Source organism: Haplochromis burtoni, unplaced genomic scaffold (assembly GCF_018398535.1).
Source record: "Haplochromis burtoni strain Fernald_Lab_line unplaced genomic scaffold, NCSU_Asbu1 Contig_66, whole genome shotgun sequence".
Taxonomy (NCBI): domain Eukaryota; kingdom Metazoa; phylum Chordata; class Actinopteri; order Cichliformes; family Cichlidae; genus Haplochromis; species Haplochromis burtoni.
The window spans coordinates 1,706,932-1,721,546 of NW_024582427.1; the positions used below are offsets into that span (position 1 = coordinate 1,706,932).

The 14,615-nt window shown below is 38.9% G+C and overlaps 2 protein-coding genes across 2 annotated transcripts in view; one reads left to right on the forward strand and one right to left on the reverse strand.

Moving 5' to 3' along the window:
- Window positions 1-5,777, forward strand: part of LOC102301314 (15-hydroxyprostaglandin dehydrogenase [NAD(+)]) — a 6,154-nt gene extending 377 nt beyond the window's left edge. Inside the window, exons 2-7 of the mRNA XM_005923135.3 lie at window positions 1,314-1,437; window positions 1,905-2,011; window positions 2,227-2,323; window positions 2,437-2,513; window positions 5,204-5,361; window positions 5,505-5,777. Of these exons, the coding sequence (XP_005923197.1) occupies window positions 1,314-1,437; window positions 1,905-2,011; window positions 2,227-2,323; window positions 2,437-2,513; window positions 5,204-5,361; window positions 5,505-5,637 (696 nt within the window). The 3' untranslated portion in view covers window positions 5,638-5,777. The remainder of the gene's footprint in view (window positions 1-1,313; window positions 1,438-1,904; window positions 2,012-2,226; window positions 2,324-2,436; window positions 2,514-5,203; window positions 5,362-5,504) is intronic.
- Window positions 5,778-7,392: 1,615 nt separating this feature from the next.
- LOC102301608 (15-hydroxyprostaglandin dehydrogenase [NAD(+)]) lies at window positions 7,393-14,189 on the reverse strand. Its single transcript, XM_005923136.3, has 7 exons — window positions 14,011-14,189; window positions 13,328-13,451; window positions 11,223-11,329; window positions 11,037-11,133; window positions 10,795-10,871; window positions 10,529-10,683; window positions 7,393-9,491 (listed from the first exon to the last, which is right to left on the reverse strand). Exons 1-7 carry the CDS (start codon window positions 14,101-14,103, stop codon window positions 9,374-9,376), a joined length of 771 nt encoding a protein of 256 aa, XP_005923198.1. The 5' UTR covers window positions 14,104-14,189; the 3' UTR covers window positions 7,393-9,373.
- Window positions 14,190-14,615: the final 426 nt, after the last annotated feature.

Genomic DNA, 14,615 nt, shown 5'->3' on the forward strand with positions numbered 1-14,615 from the left:
GAGAGAGAGAGAGATTGTATGTGTGCGCTTGTTGTAAACAGTGGTGTAGAAAATATTAATTTACATTTACCGGCTCCCTTTAGTTGAAAAAATAACAACTACAAAACAACCGTCGAAGAGTTGCCAAGCTGTTGACACCATGCCAAATTGTGACACATTAACTGGTAACACTTGACTAGCAGCATGTAATCCATGACTAAATGTGGAAATTCACTTGTTGCACACGTCTCTCTTTTTATTTACGTTTTTTTTTTTCTTCATTTTTTTGTTACTGTTTTCTTTTATATTGTGTTTTTAGTTGTTCATGCCCCACAGCCAAGAATTTTTTTTAATCAGCCTGTGGGGCAAAGAGCAGCTGGCGATGGAGTCAGCAAGAGCCTGTATATTTAGGGGTGTCTGAACATGTAGGTGTGCCCTTTACTTAAAAAAAAATAAACACCTTGCAAAACTGCCAAGTTTAATCTTAATCCTTGTCTTAGATTAAATGTGGAAATCTACCTGCCGTGTCTGTTTTGTGTCAGCGCTGCATTTGTTATGTGGTTGTTGTTTATATATTTTTAGTTCGTAAAGGTTGGGTGTGGATGAAAAGTGGGCAAAATATTGAGTTTTATGGAGAAAATAAAACGGCACACATTCAGAGGTGACACACATGCAATGTTGGGAAGGTTACTTTTAAAATGTATTCCACTACAGATTACAGAATACATGCCCCAAAACGTATTCTGTAACGTATTCCGTTACGTTACTCTCATTGAGTAACGTAACGGAATACGTATTCTGAATACTTTGGATTACTTAATATATTATCATGCTTTTTACAACTGCATGAATGTACTATTGCTGTGTGATTTATTACTATTACTGAAGGTCAGAGGCTCCGAACCGCAGTAAAGGGACCTCTGGCTAATACATCGGGTTCCTTGTCGGGCTCGTAGCCGAAAACTAGCTTTACTTTATTGTCTGGGTCAACTTTGCTTATGAGACACAGAGAGAGGCGTTGAAAGGCTGCTCCAACGGAACTTATTGTTTCAGAGGAAAACAGGAACACGGTGTACAATTGAGTCTTAATAGCTTACTTACAACTGGGCTCTCAGGCACTCTTCTTGGCTGCAGTGGTTATTATTATATTTACATGATACCAGCTCCCGTTTCTGCTCGATGACAACTTCTTTCTACTCTGCTTTCTACTTCCTTTTTCTCTCTCCCCCTCCCTTTTGCATAAGTCGAGGAACGTGTCAGGTTACATTTCACTGTGTGTTATACTTCTATAACTATGCATGTGAACCTTGGTCCTTGAACCTTCCTGTCAATAGGTTGCCGTCCTGGACGTGAATAAAGTTGAAGGAGAGAATCTAGTTAAAGACCTGAATAAAGAGTATGGAGCAGACCGAGCCCTGTTCCTGAGCTGCAATGTTGAATCGGATGAGGAGTTCAAAGGTAAAGCACACAAACCTGGAAAAACATTGTGAACGGTGGAGGTACCGAAAAGGGGGAAACAGCTGGAAATGCTAAAGTAAATGGGTCCCTGGCTCATCCTGAAGTAAACAACTGTCGAAACACATGAAACTGATCAAACGCGCTGTGATTTCGTAGTATGTGTTCCAGGTGGCAGATGTTCACCAGATGAAAGGAAGTTTCCAAAATTTGGGGACATTTTGTCTTGAGTCATGCAAGTGGCATTTGATTGCGGCTGAAAATCCACATTCAATGAAAAGGGAGAGTAGAACAAGGTCAGTGAGGTCTGAAAAAACTGAGTACAAGGGAGAGGAGAAAAGCACAGCAAGATTTGTATCCAACAACAGCTAAATTGGGCTTGTTTGTTTCATATAAAGGTGGGTGGGAAAGGTCAGCATAGTTGTAAAGTGACTCTTGCAAAGTTAAGTGACTCCTGTAAACTCTCTCAGCTGCCTTTCAGAAAGCTGCAGAAGCCTTTGGAGCAATCGACATCTTGTGCAACAATGCCGGCATCTTGAATGAGGAGAAGTGGCAGGATATGATCTCCATAAACCTGGTAAGAAGCTGAAAGCACAACAGACGTGTTAGATTTGCTCTGTCTCAAATGGGATTAATTGCTGAAGATTTCAGAGCGACATCTAGGACAGTTATTGGTCTGACATAATAATGTCACAATAATATTCCTGTTATTCATTTCACAACATTTTATATGCAGGCAAGTGTTCATAGACAGTTGAAAGATTTTCGCCAGATATAAAGTTTGTGTTGTAGGCGGGTGTTATTAGGGGGACTTACCTGGCGCTGGAGCACATGCGCAAGACGAATGGAGGTGGAGGAGGGGTCATCGTCAACATAGCATCTATGGCAGGTAAATACTGTTTAATGGAAACTTGGAGAGATCACAGACAAGAGTGTTAGAAGTCATGAAATTCAGGTTTAAACTTTAATCTTTCACAATGATTGATACAACCCGTCCTACAGGTCTGGGCCCTTTGCTTACCTGTCCTGTCTATACGGCTACCAAGCATGGAGTGATCGGATTTACTCGAGCCGTTGCGGTAAGAAAGAACTCCCCATGATATTGTTCAAGAACATCAAGACGATATTTGTTTGCCTTGTGATATGCTAGCTAGCAGTCTCTATGAACATGCATGCGTGATGCAAGTTTTGCCTTAGTTTTTTGTATTAAGTAATCACATTATGAAAACATCTGAAAGTGCAGGGTGTTTTTTGGTGTGGCCTGTCATTGTGTGAAAATGGTGGAATTGATCAAAAATCTGATCGGTGTGGTGAATAATCACTGTTTCTTATGATCTAAGTTAGAGAAGGTAGCTAGCCTTGTGCGTTGTGGTTGTTTCTGTCGCAGCATAGTTGATAGTTAAACAGCCTTCAACTACACATGGACACAACTTGTATGCATCATCAGGCAGAATTAATTGAGAAGAGGTGAGACGTATACTTGTACACGCACACACAAAACCCCCAAAACAAAAAGTCCTACAAAAGTTCAGAAAAACTAGAACCAAAACCTAAGAAACACATAAAGCAGGCAAAACACAGTGCAACTTAGCAAAAATGTAATAAAAGGACATAACTGTTTAGAACTGAGCATAACTGATGAGTTGAAACAGCTGGATAACAAGAAACAGCTGGAACTAGTCAAGTCCAACTAACTCGGGGATGCAAACTACAAACGGTGCTGAAAATCAGATATAAACAAAAAAACAAACTAAGAATGAAACAGCATCAAATAATAAACAAGAATTTAAAATTTAGCAAAAACTCAAGGTCCAGCACCCAGGACCATGACAGCATGTGTGAATGCTCCTTTAGTCATTAAGAAGCTGCTGGTCTGATGATAAAGTTACAAGCTAATCTTTACTGGTAGTACTTGCAAAGCTACATTTTTGCAGGGCAAGTACCAACTTGCCCTCTCAGAAAATGTGCATTATTATCATATTAGGATATTGTGTAATGTGTCTTAGTAAACAACAATGCAAAGTAGTTATCCATGATTACTGTTTTTTCTTTTGGATAACAAGGATATCGAATAAAACACACACAACTGATATTAGAAGCTGCACTCTTAATTTGTTGTTATTTGTTCTGCTTTCAGTGGCAATAAAGCTATCCTCTTCTATTGAATTAAATGGCAGTGCCTTGGTTCAGTAGGTTTAATAAAATACATTAGATTAAATTAGATTTATGATATGTGCAATGAAATCATTTATAAGACTGGGTGATTTAGTGATATGTAAAACCAGTTGTACACTGGTGTGCTGGTGTGCTGCCAGATGGTACTTCATTGGAATAAGCATAAGCTAAATGAAGACATCCATCACCATATAAGTGACTAACCACACAAAAAAAGTGTCATTGCAAATTAGTCGTACCAGGAATTGTCAAGGCAGTGTCATTATTTTATTTTGAAATCCTTCCTCAAGATACTACCCCCCCCCCACAGAAAGCTATGTTGTTGAGTCATTCATCTGATAGAACACAGTTATGCATTTATTATTAAAGCGACCACAAATGTCAGTTTTTGAAAGATGCTATGGTCGTGTAGTATCTGATCTGTAGCTGTATGGACAATAAGAGCTTTTCTTCTATACACCAACAAAGTGGATTTTAACATTTCTTGCAAACTCTCAATGTGACGTCCAATTATATGTTGACACAAGTGAAGGAGGCCAACATTACAGTGATGGGAATTCTGGCTCTTTTTAGAGAACTGGCTCTTTCGGCTCCCAACCGGCTCTTCGGGTTGTTTAGTTGATAATTCTATATTATCAACAACAATATAAAATTATACACACAATTATGTGTAAATTATGTTGTCTCTTGTTGTTGCCCCTGGCTCTCTTTCTCTCCCTCCTGCTCAACATTGTCATATTAGAAAGTTATAGTAGTGAAAATGAGTGACACCAAGAAAAGAAGCAAAATCTGGAACCATTTAAATTTTACTGACAATACATAGGCAGAGTGTAGAGTGTGCATGAAAAGGATATCATGCACAGGCACCTGAGAACTGTCCACCCATCAGTGCAATGGGAAGACAAAACGCAGTCAGTTGAGTGTGATATTAATGAAGATGCCAATGTATCTACTGCAACAGGTGTCAAACTCCAGGCCTCAGGGGACAGTTTCCTGCAGGTTTTAGATGTGTCCTTGATCCAACACAGCTGCTTTAAATGGCTAAATCACCCCCTCAACATGTCTTGGGGTTTGCCAGAAGCCAGTTAAATCATTTCGAGGTCAAAATACTCATCATTTTTGAGGATTTTAAGTGCGCCTTATAGTGCGGAAAATACGGTAGTCACTAACTGCAGTGGATTCTCACTCAAGTACTAAAAACAAGCCTCAGACTTAAAATAATGTTACTCTATCCTACTACTTTCGAGCCTCTGAAAGTGGGAGGCTGTGTTTAAACTCTACTGTGTTGGTGTATTAGAGACAAAAACAATGGGTTGTCCAAAAATCTGCTGCTCATGTTCATTCAGTGCAGAGTTATGAATCAACATGTACATGTGCTCTGTGTAACTCCAACCTACTGCTGTTTTTTTCAATTTAAAATGCCCAAATAGTCATCTATTGGTCTCCGAACACTTGAGAAATATATATAACCTGCATTTTAATGCCTCCGATTAGAAACAAACAGTAACTTAATGTTTATGTCCGTTCTATGCTTTACTTAAACCAAGAAGGCTAATTATGTGAATTTTTATTTTTATTTTTATTTTTTTACTAGGCTGCCTCTGCAGCATCAAACTATGGAATACGGGTCAACGCTCTTTGTCCAAGTTTTGTTGGAACCGAACTTTTTACAACAATCGAACACAAACTGGGACAATTTGCTCACCTGAAGGGTGCAGCCAACCAGCTTGTGGAAAAGCTTGGGGTGTTAAAGTGAGTAATTTTCTTCTGTTTCTTGTTAAAGCAGTCATAAACCTTACAACATCGACATTTTGTTTCTCTGCTCCATCTGTATAACTTGATATAATAATGTGTACATGCATATTCACTGATGTCACTGTACCTTTTTGATTCAGTACACCTGAGGTAGCAGAGTGCATCCTTGAGCTGGTGACAGATGAGACCAAAAATGGAGAGGCCTTCATGGTGCGCACAGAAATGAAAGGTTACGTCCCTTTTCCATCACTAAGTAGCACCGATAAACCTTGAAACCATCATGTCGACATCAGATATCATTCCTTAAGTATGTAGCAGATATGTGAATAAAAAAACCAAAAAAAACAACCTTCAAGCATAATTTCTTGTGTCTTTATTTAAACTGCTGTAACCAACTGGAAATCTGACGAAAGTAGAAAAAGGTTATCTAGGAGACCAAAACTGCTAGATTACAATCCCATTTATGAATCTGGTTCATTCTCAGAAAGTGCAGCAGTGCTTGTGTAACATCTATTTGCCACGGCAAAAGGGAGGGTGCACTCATATCTGACACTCCTGCCCTGCCCACCTGAGCCTGAACTACAGTGTATGGAAGAGAAAGAGCCAAGAACAAAGGGAGTCACGGCAATTAGGGATAAAACTGAATCGTCTTAGGTTTACCCAAAAACTTAATTCTGTTCATCTGGACGTAGCGTTTTCAGTGGGAGAAATGTTTCATCACTCATCCCATTGACACTTTAGGTTCCCATCCGTATAAACAGGACATTTGCATATTGACTGAAACCAGAGATGGGCCTTACTGTAATCTGATTACTTTTTCAAGTAACGAGTAAAGTAAGGGATTACTATTGCAAAAATGGTAGATTACCGTTACTTTCCCGTAGGAACGCTGCGTTACTGCGTTACTAAAACCGTGATTTTTTTTATTTTTTATTTTTTATTTTTTTTGCGAGAATGTCTCACGACAGTGACGTAAGCAAGTGCGCCGTTAGTGACAACAGCTGTGTGCAGATCAACAATGGATCACATATGATTGTGGGAGGGAGTATGAGCATGCAGCGTTTAAAGCGTGGAAGTACTGACCTTACTTTGAGTTTGATTCCATAAAAAGTGACAAAAACATTAGCGTCCGTTGTACGTGGGAAGAAAACTTCTTTTTACAGCGAAAAAACCCCCTAAACAAGCACCGAGTGCGCAACGACGTAATGGGAACCTCACAGAGAAACTCACGGATTCTTCAACTGACCGCAGCGACATACCTGCACCAGGGTAAACCTCCGCCTACCCCAGTCCTGCTTTACAGGTGAAAATAGAGCAAAAGGACCGCTGAGTCTTTGACTTTATTTATTTTCTGCTGTGTTTTACTTGCATCTATTTGAAAGAGTGAGTGTAAACACAAAAAATATTTTATTTTATGTGCTGGAATGTGCAGAAAATAGGTTTAAATGTTAAACTAATTTATTCAAGTCAGAGAATGTTGCATATAATTAAATTTTTGCTTGATGCATAAAGTTAACAGATTAAAACTGAAAAAACAAGTTTAAAAAAAAGATACTTTTCCATTTGATTACATTTTGTATAATGGATTATGCAGAAAAAGTAGAATTGGGCTGAAAGATCTATCGCTTTATCACCTCTCCAGGTTGTAAATCGTGTTTTTAAAAAGTAACTAAGTAATTACTTTTGAAAATAAGTAATCAGTAAAGTAACGGGATTACTTTTTTTGGGAAGTAATCAGTAATTAGTTACTGATTACTTTTTTTCAAGCAACTTGACCAACACTGACTGAAACTAGCATTACTGACTAACATGGTGAAAGATCTACCCTTAGGCCCATTTTTGGGTCAGAAATAGTCTTTCCCTTTTCACGTAAATGACGTCTTTAACCAGTCCTTGATCCTTACAATTTCAAAACAGACTTGGAACAATCTGGAATGGGCTCTTTGGGGCAGATGGCCATATGCTGTGATCACTGTACTTAGCATCTAGCTAGCATTACTGAAGAGGAATGAGGATAAAAGGAGTACATTTCATTTAAGAGATAATTTAATGGCAGATAATTTCACATGAAATGTTCTCAGCTCACCAACTATCAGTAAACACACAAAAGCTTTTGTGGAGTTTGTCGTGCTGCGTGTCTGTTAGCTAAAGGTACAGCTGCTATATTTCACAAGCAAGTGTGAGATAACTTCACTCTGAGATGGAGAAAGATGTAAGAAAGACAGGACAGAAGAAGAGTGGTTAGAATCAAAAGTAAGGACTTTTAAAGTCAAGATAGTTCTCAGCTTCCAACATGTTTAACTACTTTATGTGAAAGTTGTCTGTGTAATTTGGACAATTTAGTGTTTACTGGGACAGAGAACTGCAAACCAGGTAAGACACATTTCTGATCAGTCAGCCATAGTTTAACAGAAGTAACCAATTTGGTTAGGTGGGACAGAACTGTTATGTAAATTTCTTAACATATCACAGGTGACGTTTAGCCCCACGATAAGCAGCACAGAGGATTTTACATTTCATTTTCTAATTTTAAACATTTTTCAATCAATCAAAGCTTTATTCGTCACATGCAGGTTGCCCTGCAGTGAAATGGGACCTTACACATATAGCACAAACATTACATGGGGATACAGGTCGGAGATTGGTAGAATCAGAGAAAAACATTGAAATGTACATTACAGTGGGGAAGTACAAGAGGAAAAAAGAGACCCCTACTCATGCTGTGCTTCCATGGTAGGACAGCATGAGAACAGGAAACAAAAAAACTCCTTTGCACAAAAAAGCACATAAATGTCCACAGCACAACATTGTAAAAACATGACAAGCCACAGGGGTGGGTGGGTGATTGGGGGGTGAGGAGTAATCCGAAGAAACACAGCAGCCACCCTGCACAGCGCTATCATTCCAGCGCAGCACACAGACCCGCCGCGTTCCCTCGCCGGAAACAAGCATCGAAGGCGTTGGAAAGGGAGGGGGGATGAGTGAGTGCCTATCAGTGTAAGTGTATGTGTGTGCGTGTCCATAGTTCAGCGGAGACAGTGTCCTTCGCTCTATCAGGCTAAGTAAACAGTCTGCCAGCCAACCCAGGTGGCCTTCATGGGACGGGAAGAATAGTCATCACACAGTCGTTATCAGGGAGTTGTTTTGGTGGGCTCCAGCCTTGGGCCTAGCAGCTGGAGCCGTGGTGTCCAAATGTTGAATATTGTTGATTTCTCCTTTGTGAGCAGCTCGAATTTAGCCCTCTGACACTGGTCCCTCGATCTCCCGTTGGAGAGCCGCGAGCCTCCCCATGATGGTATCAAACTTCAGTTCCATGGTGTTGTCAGTCTTTTGATTCTGAGACCTCACAACTGCAGTGATCCGTTCCGCGATGTTTTCCAACTGTCGCTCAAGGGTCTCATTTTGAGCAGGCCTTTCTCTGATGTTTCCCCTCATACGCTCAATGGTGTCGTTTTGAGCCTTCACAGCAGCTGTAAGCGTCTCCAAGGTGTTAACCATATTACGTTCGTTGTGAGAGGTCGCGTCTCGTCCCGTCGCTTCGAATCCAGCGGGCAGCCTTGTGGGGGTTTGAACAGCCGGTTCCGCTCTCTTTTCAGTAACAATCATATTTCTAATTAATATAGTGGATTTTTTTTTGTTTCCTTAAACGTGTAGGGCACACTATAGCAAGCAGAGCAAACCATGTTTTTGTTGTTATGTTAGACACTTTTCTTTCGTCAGTGCAAGTTAGTATGGAAGTGCTTATTAACATTTTTCTTAAATTTATAAGAAATATTTTCTGCATCATGAAAGATCCAAAAAGTCTTAAGCACAGTCGTTTTTCCTCTTAGTCAGAAACTGGGCTTTCACTCATTTATTGTTTGCTTCTTTCTCCTAATCACTTGAGGATTTACTGATTTATCTTTCACAAACACAACAAAACAAACAATACTGTGAACTGCAGCATTTTCCTCTAATAGTTTTAGGTTCAGACATTACTCGGGTTGTTCACTGCCTTTACCAGGAGCCACTAGATAAGTGTGGGAAAGGTCATATATTTCTTCATGCTTTGTTTCTTCATGAGGATCTCTCCATTCTTCGCCTCGCCTGTGACTAGTTCAAAGACACATTCAGCAACCTCCGATGGACTGAAATGAAAAGTGTGTATATACGCAGTGATTTAACAGAAAAAGGATGTAAACAAGTTCCCAAATTTTAACTGATCGATCCTCTTTTGTCGTGTCTCAGTTTCTCGACTCCTTTAGTGTTTCCTGTTTCATACTTGAACAGAAGACGCAAGAAGAAGAATAGTTTGAGCCAAATTAATCATCATTGCGCCTTTGAATTGAATGAAAAACATAAGAGTTATAACCTCCTTCTTTGCCATGACACCCACTGGCTGTTGTTACGCACTGCAGTAAAAAGTATGTGCTCCTTTCCTGATTTCTTCTTTACATGTTTCAGATCATCAAATTTAAATATTAGACAAAGATAACTCAAGTATATTCAAAATACAATTTTTAAATGAATCATTTATCAAGGCGAAAAAAGCTATCCCAACCTAAAGTAATTGCCCTCTAAACACAATGACAATAAGCATCTTTATCTGATTTAAGACTGGACTTTGACTCTGCCCCTCCAAAACCTTAATTTTTATTTTTTTGAACCAAACAGAGGTGAACTTTCAGTTGTGGTTTGAATCATATGCATAATCAAGAGTTCTTTAGCTTAAAGGCATGAACTGATGACATTTAAAGATTTTTTAAGAGCAGACTTCATGGATCCATCAGCTACAGCAAGTCATCCAATTTCATGCACGTCTGGATAGCTTTTTTCCCCTTAATAAAAAAGAAATCTTTTAAAAACAGACATTTTACATTTACTTGTGTTGTCAGTTTCTAACATTTAAATTAGTTCAATGATCTGAAACAACAAGTGTGACAAAGATGCAAAAAAGAAATCAGGAAAAGTACTTTTTCCAAGGGACAATATGTCAGATGTTAAAAAGCCTCCTTCTCTCAGATGGGATTTAAGTAATTGATACATGGATGAAGAGTGCTGAGGACAGATGTTGGAAGACATTCAGAGGGGGAAAGCAGTAGCCATACAGTCCATACGGAATTGAAACTTTAGGGAAAAAATGCTGCATGAAAAAAAAAAATTAACACAATAAAAAGTCACTTACTTCATTGCCCTTTCGACTGCAGGATTTTGAGTAGAATAAAGCAGGTGGGAGAATTGTCCCAAATTGTCCATGACGGAGGCAAAGAGGTCAGTTTTGACACTGCTTGGGCAAACTGCATTGAAGCATAAACCGTAGCCTGAGGCGGACGAGGCAGCCTAGTAAAAGAAACGCATACGACTGAGGCGCATCTTAAAATACAAAACCAAAATAAAGTCAAGTTTCTATGAATTACTTTGTTTAATCATTATAACTTATCATATCCTTACAGCCATGGCTCGAGTAAAGCCGATCACGGCATGCTTGGTGGCTGTATAGACGGGACAACTTGGTACTGGAGTGAGGCCTGCAGGATACAGGAGGGAACAGCCCACAAACAGCAGGTGACCTTTCTGTTGTTTGGAGGATTGTGTCCCATATTTAGAAGATAATAGTTTTAAAACTCAGAGAGGAAATAAAATGTCCCCTGTCATTTCCATCTGCTTAATGAAGACCTGCCATGTGGTGTTACCTGCCACAGATGCTACGTTAATGATGGTCCCTCCTTTTCCTCCATTCAACTTGTTCATATACTCTAAAGCCACATAGCTGACCCTGATTAGACCCACCTAGACAGCAAGACAGATATGCACAAGTCTCTGTGGTCCACTATGAACATTTCTTTTTATATGATGTAAAAGTGAAACTCAATCCTTACCACATTGACGGAGACCGTTTTCTCCCACTGCTTCTCATTCAAGATGCCGGCATTGTTGCATACAATGTCTATCCCTCCGAATGTGTCTACTGTGCTCTGAAAGGCAACTGGAAAGTAGAAATGAACAGTTTTCTGTTTTTATATCTCCATTAATGGGCTACTTATCACAGGCCTTCAAGCTGAAAGTAATGAAACACCTACTTAAAAAACCCATCAATTGACCTAGCTGTCAAGCTGTTTGTAGGAAATGATAACCCCCCCCAAGAACTGCAGCTCTTGTGCGGTGTTCACAGTTTGCAGTGTCTATTAAAAGGGGTCCAAAAAAGGAACAGTGATGACCCAATGACGAAGTCATGGACAGCCAAGGCTCAAAGATGTACATGGGGAGGGAAGGCTGTGCCTGTGTAACGTGCTGCTGTAATCTAATGCTGGTCCTGATAGAAAGGTGTCAGAACACACAGTGCATCGCAGTTTGTTGTGTGCGGGGTTACATATTCGCAGACCAGTCAGGGGGCTGGTATGTGGCCTGCTATGATGAATCATGTTTTCTTTGACGTCACATGAAAGGTGTGTTTGCCATTATTTATTTATTTTTTTAAATCTTCCTGTGTAAAAGTCAAAATACAGAAGGATTATAATGAAAAGCTAAGTAACTACTACAAAAAACTAAGTATGTCCTTTCTGCTTCCATAGGAATTAAGAGGTTAAGTATGCGAAGCTCATCCGGTGTCTGCTACTTGTGAATTACTGTCTCACTGCAAAATGATTCACAAGTAGGAAACATTCAGATGAAGACATTTGACTTTGTGGACATCACCCCAAAGTCAGACTGTAGATCTCAGATCAGCCTCAGTTAGCACGAAAGACTGAACAAGTATTCCTTTTTGGAAGGGTTGATAGAGTTGTTGGAATGGTTTCTCTCCAAAAAGAACAAGTCAACACAAAGTTGACACGTTGCAGTCATTAAGTCAACCATTAACTCCTCTGTATACCAAACTGTTCTAGAGTCAAATGTGAGGCCGGCAGGTAAAGCTGGCCTGAAACTGGATAAACAGGTTAATGAGTGAAGCACAGCAGCAGATCTACACCAGAAGAAAATAATCAAGGGGTTGCAATGGCCCAGTCAAAGTTCAGACCTCAGCCTCATTGGAATGCTGTGGAGGGACCTTATAAGAGTTGTCTATATAGAAATATCCACAAACAAGGAAATGAAGTGAATATTTACACAACAACACCATGGGAAAGTGAAAGCCATACAGAAAAGTTCCACATTTCTTCCATATGAGTTTAACTTATTACTTTTGATCAACTTCAACTTTTTTTTTTTGCATATTAAGTAGCTACTACCTAAAAATGCCATTTTATTTTACTTATTTCAGTCACATGGAGGTAATATATTCAAAAGTACATATTGCTCTTTTGATATTTCTCAAATATTGATAGTGCAGTGTGTTATTGGTGGACGCCAAGAAAACAACGTTGAACTAAAGAAATGTATTTAAGGCGTTAAAATTAGCAGTACTCAGCGCAATTGTAGCTTTTAGTTCCTTTCATTTTTTTTTAAAGTTTTGCCTGAAATGTTTCGGAGTTTTCACTCTCTAGATTTGTAACTTTTTTTTTTTTTGTTTAATTAAAAATGATTACAAAAGTGAACAAGAGTTTTGCTAAACCGAAAAAGTGACCCTGTTATACTCATTCCTTTTAAGTTATGTCAACTTATTCCCATGGGAGACATGACTGAAAACTTTAAGTACCAGTTACTGAATATTTTTTGAATGTAATGACTAAACATCTTAGTTTTATTGTAGTCAAAATATATTGAAGTTCCAAAAAGCTTCAACTTTTAATAAAAACATTAAGACAACCCGTTTCCCAAATTTCTTTAAGTTGTGCTAACATCTTTGGGTTTACAGTGTGCCGAAGTTGGTAATGGAAAAAATAGAATACTTTGTGTGCCGTTGGACACCTGACATTACATTTAAATAATTTTGGGCTGTAATTTCTTTGTATCATGACTGTAATGTGTTTCTCTAATAGTTATGTTGTTAAACACAGTGATCTTTCCAAAAAATAAATCACCACTGTTTTCTTTGTGTATACTTTACCTTTGATCTGCTCCTCAGACTGAACATTGCACTTGAAGAACAGAGATCTCTTTTCTCCATACTGTTTGTTGAGGGCTTCCTCTAAAGTCTTCCCTGCAGTTTCATTTATATCCAAAAGGGTTACCTGAACAGGTGAAGGCGAGCAGAGATAAACACCTGTGGCTTGCTACATTTGGAATTGTTTATAGTTTACAGATCAATTTTTTTTAATAGTTAATGTTCATTCAGCATTTGAAATTTCCACCCTGACCCACTGCAGCTTGGGGTTCAGATGGTTGCAGTACATTGGTTCAGTGTTTAATGATTGACCGAAGCACCGAGTTCTGAAAAATAACTCAGTGAAAAACAAACATTTGGCCTTTTTTTTTTTATAGCATATGTTCAGTTTCAGAGACTATGCAAACTGTATTAATAATTTTCTTTGAAGTTTCAAAATAAAAATAATCCTAAGGAGTGCAGTCAAATACTGTTCAACTTGGATATTACATTTTAAGTAGTTTTGTTAATTTTCCGTGCCACAAAAAGAAAACAAAACAATGTAGATAACCACAAAAGATATGTGAAACTTTGATATAATCTTTAACGGGATAAAATGCTAAACAGAAAACTGGTTAGCACTTATGTAAAATCATTTCTAGCTTCTTTTTTCCCCTCTACAAAGATATACAGGCGTCCAACTTTACCTTGGCACCATTTTGCAGAAGTATCTCAGTTATTGCTTTTCCTATCCCCAGCGCTGCTCCGGTCACTACTGCAGTTTTCCCATTTAATGCCATTTCTGCTCTTCAGTAAGATGACAGTCAGAGGTGTGCTGTGTGATATCCACATCTGAACAGAGACAAGTCAGTGTGCTTTTATATTAAACTTCTGCAGCCTGCTGGGAAAGCTGTTTAACCCTTTAAAGCTAGTCGGAGCAGGCATGCTCCGTTTTGCGTAACTATTTTTAAATCCCGGTAGAACTGCAACTTGAAATGCTCCCAAAAATGGTACTACATCATGTAAAAAATATAATATAAACTCTGGCGGAGTTGATTCTATGGTAGGTCTTAAAGGGTTAAACATCAATAAGGTAAATTCTAGGGCAGGGCTGGACCTGGACACAAAATCGGCCCTGGCATTTTTGGTCCAGGTGGCCCATCATGATTGCTTATGCACAGAGATGGGCAGTAACGCGTTGTTACTGTAATCCGATTACTTTTTTCAAGTAACGAGTAAAGTAAGGGATTACTATTGCAAAAACGGTAATTAGATTACCGTTACTTTCCCGTAGGAACGCTGCGTTACTGCG

Coding starts and splice junctions, on each gene's coding strand:
- LOC102301608 (XM_005923136.3), bottom strand. CDS start 14,103: ATGGCATTAAATGGGAAAACTGCAGTAGTGACCGGAGCAGCGCTGGGG. Junction 13,452..14,010: donor TTCTGCAAAATGGTGCCAAG/GTAAAGTTGGAC, acceptor TCACCTGTTCAG/GTAACCCTTTTGGATATAAA. Junction 9,492..10,528: donor GCAGTCGAAAGGGCAATGAA/GTAAGTGACTTT, acceptor TTTTCATTTCAG/TCCATCGGAGGTTGCTGAAT.